The sequence below is a fragment of the Crocodylus porosus genome, unplaced genomic scaffold, assembly GCF_001723895.1.
Source record: "Crocodylus porosus isolate Cpor-Errol unplaced genomic scaffold, CroPor_comp1, whole genome shotgun sequence".
NCBI classification, from domain to species: Eukaryota; Metazoa; Chordata; order Crocodylia; family Crocodylidae; genus Crocodylus; species Crocodylus porosus.
In genome coordinates this window covers 6559404-6569040 of record NW_017728950.1, presented here as the reverse complement: position 1 = coordinate 6569040, position 9637 = coordinate 6559404, and the positions used below count along the sequence as shown (strand labels likewise).

At 40.6% G+C, this 9637-nt stretch overlaps 1 protein-coding gene across 1 annotated transcript in view; it reads left to right on the top strand.

Moving 5' to 3' along the window:
- Positions 1-9148, top strand: part of SHC3 (SHC adaptor protein 3) — an 88023-nt gene extending 78875 nt beyond the window's left edge. The window contains exons 11-12 of the mRNA XM_019555406.1: positions 1897-2192; positions 8208-9148. Of these exons, the coding sequence (XP_019410951.1) occupies positions 1897-2192; positions 8208-8336 (425 nt within the window). The 3' untranslated portion in view covers positions 8337-9148. The remainder of the gene's footprint in view (positions 1-1896; positions 2193-8207) is intronic.
- The last annotated feature ends 489 nt before the right edge of the window (positions 9149-9637 follow it).

The window sequence follows — 9637 nt, the reverse complement described above, 5'->3', positions numbered from 1 at the left end:
CTAGGCTCCCTTTGGGTGCTAGCCCATGGGTTGGCAGGGAGCACAGGGCCAGGAAACAGCTGTCTCCTGGCAGGGGCTGGGAACAATCTTCCCAGGAACAAGTTTGTTCCCAGTTGGCTGTCTATACATGCGGTATGGTACAATAAGTAATCACAAGTAATTTTGTTTTTTGCATTTACAAATAGCAAATTTACTTGTTATTAGAGCAAATTACTGTGCAGTAAGCACCTGCATATGTAGATGGTGGTGCTTGCTGGGCAGTAATTTGCTCTAATCTCGCATAAAGCATCTTATATGGATGCAGCCCAAAAGTACAGAATCCTTCCATCTTCACACATGAGAATGGGAATCATGTGCAGCTGTACTCCCTGTCCACCATTAAAAGCTTGTCTACATTGGGAAAAAAAGCATCTTGTTAACAAATATGTTAACCAACACAATGTTAAGCATAATTTGTTACTGTAAAAAATGTGTAATGGGATATCTCTACTGCAGACTGAAGTACAGTTGAGAGATACCTGATAGCCTTAAATGAATCAGTTTATGTACCAGGAGTAGTTTGCCTATGCATGAAGCTCTGTGCCAGATGATTTACTCTGTTGAGAAGCAGGTTAAATTAGCCTGTATGTAGCTCTGTGCTACCATGGCTAGACTGCTTCTGGAGCCTGAGCAATCTAGCTGATCTTGGTTAACTGAAGGGATGAAGTATTATGCCTTGTTTGACATTTTGGTCATTAATACATATTACTAACTTGTTTCTGGCCATGAGATTTTTCTTGGTGTAAATAAGGACTAAGACACTTCTCCTTCTACTCATTCCCCATTAAGCCCATGAGGAGAAGAAAGGCCTTGCAGCCTCAGCATCCATCTACTCTTCCAGCCCAGACTGATGTTAAGTTGCATTTTCCTGAGCTGATGAGGTGCCAAATGAGAACTGTAATGCAAATGCCTTACAACCTCGTTGCTAAGTTTTCAGAAACCACATTGGATGATCCAGGCTACTAATGTGTTTTTAAAAGTCTCATGTACACAAAGCAGTGTATGTTTTTTTTGACAAGTGTTAGGCAGGCAAACTAAAATCTGGTGGGGGGACCTAAGCTTTACATAGACTGGTTTAGCACAGTTCAAAGTATGCACCACATTTTCTGTATTAAACTACTAGAACCTCTAACATCACATGGTTAAATCCTAGTCTAGACAAAACCTTTTTGGTTTAGAAAAAGGCATTCCCCACAGTGTTGCCCTCAGTCATCTCAAACAAGGTAAAATCTGTTAACCCACATTAGGATGAAGGTCAGGTTAGGTAATGCAGATTATCCCCTAGTATATAGACTTATAAGGAGCTCATCACAGTGATTAAACAGGAGGATGGATGCTTGTTAAAAGAAAACTGTATTTTGGAAAAAAAAAAAGAAAGGTTTGTTTGATTATATCCTTTGCTGGACTAACTGTCCAGTTGGGAGAAATATTAGATAAGCTTTCTGGCACGAAGTGCCTTTCCAGCAGCTATCAGTGCAATATACTTGACTATTCAGACTGTGCCAGATATTAAAACTTAAATTGCCCAAAGCAAGCGGCAAGACAAAAGGAGGGTTCTGAACCCTTCCAGCACATGCAAGTGCCAGGTGTTTATAAATACATGATCTTTGCCATTATTCCCTTTTAAAAGATCAAGTCCAAATAGACTTTGTTTTTTAATACCCTCCTCTACAAACCATATCATTTATATCCTTAATGCATTATAGAAATTAGTAGAACATGCATTTTCTATGTTTGTTTTCTCTTAAGGATAAATGGAAGTAGCTATTACAAAAAAAAGGGATTAAAATGGCTGGATTTATACTATTTTGTAATTCAGTTTACCTGTGAATGATTTGCACTTGTCTCTGTAACCAGAACCATTTGAAGATGCATTGAAGAATCAAACTACTGGGCCTGTGCTGAATAAGGCAACTTCAGTTGAATGTACCAGTCCTCTTTTATCCAGAGCGGCTCACTGCGCTATGATGGAAGACCTAAGTACAGAACCTTGGTATCAAGGGGAGATGAGCAGGAAAGAAGCAGAAAAGTTGTTAAAGAAATGTGGAGACTTCTTGGTCAGAAAAAGCACTACAAATCCAGGTTCCTATGTGCTGACTGGTATGCATAACGGACAAGCCAAACATCTTCTTTTAGTGGATCCAGAAGGAATTGTAAGTATTGACTTCTCAATAACAGTAAAATAGTGTTCTGTAAAGCAGAAGATTACCTTTGTCAATGCTTAATTATTATCAGAGGCATGTATAAAGTGTCTATCACTTAAACCTAAGCCTCAGTTTATGATGTCTGGTTAAGAACTGCTGCAGGAATTATCCATGTAAAGGCAACCTTCAGATCATTTTTTCTTGAGTTCAAGTTGAAATGGAGAAGTAGCGCAGTGGTCAACTCTGACAAGACACTTTTATGACTTCCTGAATCAGTGGCTGGGTAATTTCTTGAATCACTTAAAACAGTCTTGTCACTGATTTTACTTACACTGTGGTGCTCGAGGTAACAACATGCCATTCTGATAAATGATGATTGTCAGGGCACAGGGCCAGCCTGGCCATGATGTTTTCTAAAGTTGGGCTAAGAGGAAACTGGCACACAACAATTCTCTCTAGCACCTCAGGACTCCCTCAGCTGGTGACTTGGGCTTTCTAGCAATGGAGCCACATAAAGAAGCCAGAGCTGGGCAAGTACACTGAGCTTTGGTATTTTTGCAGCTGCTGTATTAAGTTTGTTGATGTGTCTCAGTTTGGTGACTCAAAGCATCTCGTGTGTTGCAATATATGTCAGTCGTGTATTAATAGTGCCTAACCAACCAACTACTCCTCCGTATGAGACTAGTTTAAAAGCAGGTGTCAGAGCAACTGATACCTGTCAAAAATTGGCACGTGTTATATACATCCATGAGGCCACGTCTGGCTGCACTAACTGACTTAAACTGAGAAACTGGCATAAGGTCACTGAGGTTAAATCTGGGGTCTAGAGGAGTGATTCCCAACTAGGGTAACACAGCAGCTTTTAAAAAGTGTTATAGGGAGAGAGGAGCTAAGCAAGATATGCAGATTCCAGTGAGAAGATAAGGGCCCTTACTGGCCCTATAAGAATAAATTCATTTTTATATGGGGTACAGCTCAGTGGAAAAAAGTTATGGAGGGGTGCCTTGAATCTAAAAAGGTTGAGAACCATTGGTCTAGAGATCACAAAGCTTTGACTAGAGAGGATTATTGCCTATGCTGTAGTTGTATTGGCCACAGGAGGGCAGTGAAGGAATATTTTAATGTTTGGTTTTTACAGCTGCAGTAGTCTCTGACTACTTGTGTTCCATCGTTTTCAACAAGCTAGAAGGACTGTGTGTTAACTAGAGATATGTCTCTTTTACTTACAGGCTGAAGGTTTTCCAGCAATTCTGTGATTCCTGAAGAAGGCCTTTATCTTCACTTAACATGCAAATAATTGTCTTAGAGGGGTGCTGTGAGATTTTAATAGTAGGGATCTATTGTATCCTTACGGGACTGTTATCTGGCTTGTGCAGAGATGCAATGAGCCAGCTATACTCTGGAATAGGAAGTACATGGCCAGTGCCACTCCTCCATGCCTAGGCAATTCTGCTGGTTGGTACAGGGAGAGAGTATAAACCCACATCTTTCCACTCCTTTTCCCTGCGACAGTACTTCTTGCATCCCTTCCCTCCATTTGTGAACCCATTTGTAATGTGCCCTTGAGTTCAAAAGGATAGTCTCCTTCCTCTTTAGCTTGGGAGGACGCGAGTAATGGTTTGCTATTGGTCAGTGCCAGAAGTCTCAAACTCATGATAACCCTTAGGCTGATGACCTCTCGCAGAATGCTGGGCTTCCACAGAACACAGTTTGAAAACGATAGCCACTGCTTGCCTCCCTGCCACCAAAGGCCACCTCCAAAGAGGCTCCATAGCCCCAAATTATGTGGCAGGTCTCATCCCACACTGGCCCTGGCCCTGAAGTCCTGGGCCCACTAGGAGCCCCAGAGGCTGGAGAACACAGGCCACATGTTTGACACCCCAGGTCTGTGCTTATAATAGTAAACAGGAACACTCACGCCCTTGTACTGGTTCTACTGGGCTGTCCAGTGAGTATAGACGGTAGAGCCAAGGTTCCTTTTATCACCTTTCCAGCATACCTGTTACAAAGCACAGTAACTCCTAAGGACTTCAAGGCTAGGATAACTCCTTCAGAAGGAGATGTGGCTCCTTATGCCCATGCAGAGGACAGCAAGCCAAGTCACTATCTAGCTGGAGAGTTTTCAGCATACGTATATCCTTCCCTCCCTTGCACCTTATAAAGCATATTTCATACTTCACATTCTCATGTCAGATTCCAGATGTCCACATAGAAAAAGCCTTCCTATTTTAGGCATGGGGGCAGTGCACTGAAAGGATGTTGTTTACTATACAGATGTATTAGTATTACCAGCTTTCCCTACCCTCAACAACACTCATGACTTGGAGCACATTCTCTCTATTGACATCAAAATGTTCCACAGACATTAATTGACTGGGTCTTACAAATGAACTCTACTGGGCATGATTCCACCCAAAGAGGGCTCCAGCACTGAAGCAGCATTTCAGTGGGCATGTCTACACATATATGTGTGCTGGCTTAAATTTACGGTGTAGTAATTTACTGCACAATAGGCAGGAATAGGCCAGCATCTACACGTGCAGGCATTAAAGTGCATTAACACTGTTAATAGACTTTGTTTTTTAATACCGTCCTCTACAAGCCATGTCATTTATATCCTTAATGCATTATAGAAATTAGTAGAACAAGCATTTTCTATGTTTGTTTTGGGACTAAAGAATTGAAGAATTTGTTTGGGACTAAAGTTAGTCCCAAGTCAGTCCACACACACAATGTTACTGTGCAGTAAGGTGTCTGTCTATATGTGTGTTACTGCATAGTAAATAATTGGATATATATTTGCTACCTGCATCATGCAGGTATCTAATTTATGCTCAAGCCAGCATAAGTCACCATATTTACTGTGCAGTACGGGTGTGTACGTGTAGATGAGCACCTGTACTGTGCAGTAATTTCAGTTACTGAGCAGTAAATGCATACGTGTAGATGTGCCCATTGGGTGGTTTTTGTGTTTGAAACACTTTATAAAACTAGGGCTAAGCTTGACCATATCCTTCAAAGGTGGGATGTGATCACACTTATCAACCGTGAAGAGTCAATAGTCACATCTGTTTGGAAAGGCTGTCCATCTGGGGCAGGCTTGTTCCAGTACTCTGTCAGCTTGGCTTTCTGGCTTGCTGGTCATAATAAAAGCCCTTAATAGTCTCAAGGACTGCTTAGTCAAGGAGGTGCTAATCAAAAGTTACACACCACTTGAAAAACTCACTCTCTTTGGAGTGCTTGCCTATTGTTCTTAACAATGCTGGCCTTATAACTTGTGACCCGCTAGCTCATTTGCAGCATGTCATGAGCATGCCTAGCAAAATGCAAACATACTACAAGCCTTGGGAGACTATTTTTTCACAGTCTGCATTTCTTTGTGCGTGTCTACACTGTCTCTGTGCAGTGCCCAAGCTCTGAGATGCATGGTCTGACTACATATGTTGTACCAAATCCTGGAAATGAGGCAGTATTGACTCGTTGGTGTAGCCCTGAGCCAGCCACATGAACCCTGATAGAAATAGAAAGTATGTGCTTAGGGCTACTCAAAGGGGGCTGCCTGGCTTTGCATCACAGATTGGGTGATGGCAGTAGTACTAGACACAGTGGTGTAGAAAAAAAGAGATATCAAACTTATTCAGCCCTGTGGGCTGGATTAGGGGCACCGAGCCAGTCCATGAACTGGATTGGGCTCACAGACTGGCCCCACACACCACATGCAATGTGCAGGGCCAGTCTGACATAAGTGGTCCATGCAGCGTGTATCCCAAACTAGCCCCACATGCTTCATGTAGTGTTCAGGGCTAGAGCCAGCATATGCTCTATGCGGCATGCAGGACTGGTTTAAGACCCATGCACCATGGTCTGGATGATAAGGCTCTGAAGGCCATATCTAGCCTGTGGCCTGTACCTTTGACACCCTACCTTAAACTCAAGAAAACCGGCCCTTTTGGGGGTCAGGTCTGAAAAGTAAATGCTGCTGAGGCTGGTGGGCTTTGTTTCAAAATGGGATCCTTTTACTTGAGCTAGACAGGGTAGGTACAGACATTTGGGGAGGTTAGATCACATTAAAACTGGCCCTGATATGGCCCTTACACTAGTTAGGTTGATCTAAGTGTGAATAATACAGAAGTTCAGGATGGCTATATTGGTCTAAAAATGGCCTACCTGATCTAAATTAACCCTACCTCCAACATTGACCTAACTTAGATTCGGTTGGCTATTTTTAGGCCAATCTAATTGTTCTGAACTTCTGTACAGTTCCCAGGGCTATAAAAGCCCTGGGGCTGCATTTTTCCTACCCGCTGTCTGACACGGGGCTATTTTAGCTCCCATCTCCTCCTCCCAAGATGGACAATGGGCCCCCTGCGAACCATCCAGTGCATCCCCTCCCCACCACCAAGCCTGCCAAAGCCTCCATCCCACAAGCATCTCTTGGTGCTGGTTTTGCTACTGTTTGCCAATGCCAGGACCTGAGCAAGTAAGTTGAGTTGTGGGGAGGGGTCATCAGGCTGGGGGAGGATTAGGTCACTGGGAGGTGGGGTTGTTAGTCTGTTGGTGTGGGGTAGAGGGCTATACAGAGCCCCTGGTCATGGGGGGTGGGAGAGAAATCCCCCCCACCTCCCAGACCCTGCCAAACCCTCCCAGACCCCAGCAACCCCCCATGGACCCTGCCTGCCCCCCAATCTCCCCCAGAGCCATTTTGGGAGAAATTTTCCAGGTTTGGTGTCTGCCTTAGAATGAAATTATTCTTTCATTTCTCAAGGAAAAGTTGTTGGGTTGTTTCTGCCATTGTCAAAGAAATTCTTAAGAGACTGTTCATCAAGAAGCTGTAAGACTTCTTTCTTTGGAACAAAGACCTGATATTGGGCAGGAGAGGGGCTTTATGTTGGGCAGGGGTGAAAATCTGAAAATTATAAGTCTTTGAGGAAAAAAAAAGCAGTTCAAACAAATAAGGGAGGGATCCTTTAGGAATAATAGCATATGACCATATAATTAAAGTCTGAATCATAGCCTATACATACAAAAGCTACTTTAGTTCTGGCATTTTCTAACTTCAGAGTGCTTGACTTTGTAAACTTAATGTTCTTTACATCCAGTTGGTTTTGGTTGTGATCATTTATATAATAAGATAGTAGTACAGAAGTCTGGAAAAGTGCTAGACAAATAGCAGATTCCTTTTTTATGAAGCTGTTTAAGCCCAAAGGGACAAAGTGGGTATGATGCAGTATAGAACAAACATGCAGATAAATACAGAATATGGTTTTGTATTTGGAATGCTTCCCTGGAGCTGAGTGGCTTTTCAGGAAGAAATGATGGAGGACATTGTATATATCAGGCCCTGTTGAAATCAAAGAGGATCCTGAAGGGGTGATATGTCACTCAGTCTGCTCGGACTGAAGCTGGTCAGCATTTTTTTAGTTTGTTTTGTTTCATTGAAAAAAATTGACAAAACCAAAAATTCCACATGTCCGGCATAAAATGTTGAGTTTCACTGAAAAAACAAATATTTTTCAATTTGTTAAAAGTAACTGAAGCCTCCCAAAATTTGGAGCACCAAAGCTGCTTGTTGCTAAACTGTTCATGTAAATGTAGAGCTTTGTGTAAAATGTTTGGATTTCAGGGGTTTGGCTTTTCAGTGGTAATGGGAAATGTTTGAGGAAAGCAGAAACTTAAAAAAAAAGAAAAAGAAAAAAGTTTCATTAAAGCCCAAATTTACATTGGGGAAAAATAGTTTTAATGGAATTTTTTTTGCAGAACCTATTCAGCCTCAGTAAAGATGGTGGACTCTTCCCCAAATATAGCAGGCAAAATAGAAATCTGGAGACAAGACAGGAAAACAGTTAATTTGGGGGCAGCAAAATGTCCATTGACTTTGATGGAAAAAGGCACAAACAAAAATATGGAGTAAAAGAGATGCATGATATTTCATTTTAATTCCAAAGAATATTAGCAAAAGGTTAAAGGAAAGAAATGTTTTTTGGTTTTTGTTTAATGTATGCTGTTTCATCCTCTTCTTTTAAGGTTTGTACTAAAGACCGTATATTTGACAGCATAAGTCATCTCATCAACCACCATCTTGAGAACAATTTGCCAATAGTCTCTGCTGGGAGTGAGCTCTGCCTCCAGCAACCAGTTGAGAGGAAGCAATGATGCGTTATGACACTTTCAGCTTTTGTACCCTGTAAGCTATAACCAGTGGATACTGCAAACCTGAAACCATGTACATTAAAAATGCATACATAAATATATATATGTAGATCTCACCAGTGTGTTCCCTTTAGGTTTAAGAAGCGCCATCCCATATGGTACTACTTGAAAATTCTTACTGCTCTACTCAGATATGAAGTCTGATTGAAAACACAGACAGAAGGCTTTCTTAAAATGTAATTTCAATAAAATTGTTCCGATTCCTTAATGTGAATATTGATAGTGTACATACATGCATTATATATAAATACAGTATATATTTATATTTTTCAAGTCAGTCTGTTGAAGGTATGGAACAAATGTTCTGTGCCATGTGTTTTTAATTGGAAAAGATGCCAATTGTGATTGTTCAGATAAAAATAGAATTCAATGATCTCATTTCCTTGAGAAATCTAATATTGGAAGTCATATTTGTAGTTTTATCTAATAAGCACAATTATGGGGAGAAAACAAGTGGATTACATTGATTAAATACCAGAAGAGGGGACTAAATTCAGAGCTAGTATTCCAACATGGAAATTTAGTGTGAAACAGTTTTTAAAAGCATTAGTTAGTGTCACTGATTTCAAAAGCATTTTATCTTTCTGATGTTGTTTCAATTCTTATATGATGCTGCTCAAGATGTTTGTAACTTACTTTGACAATGACTTAGTGTGATCTCTGTGTGTTTGAGATGTATGCATTTAATTTTTCTAACAATAATATAACACTATTCTGCAGCTTTTATTTATTAAATCTAATTAAATCAAAGTAAATTATTTACAAGTAGTTCACTTGTTGTGAAAAAAAAATTGTGCAGTGACTGCCAGTCACTTGTGAGATGTTATATATTGATTAAGTGGGTTCCAATTGCTTGTTTTTTTAATGTGTTTAGTGAAAGATGCACGCAGCTGGTCAGAGACACAGTTGAAATTTTAAAAAATAGAATAATCACAAAATATCAAACCTTAGAATGTTAATCCATGTAAAAGACCCAACTTTGATTTACTTAATTTTTAGGTGTCTCTATCTGAGATGCAGTTTAAAGTTGGCCTTTAGGAAATGATATTTTTAATAAATGTATTGGTTGTTTTTAATGCCCACTTTGGAAAAATACACACGTATTGGTGATGCATTTTTGGCAAATAGTTCAGTAGCTCTTGGTATTGAGATATGTACAATGAAAAGCCGTCTAACACAAACATTCACACACACACACACACACACACACACACACACACACACACACACACACACACACACAC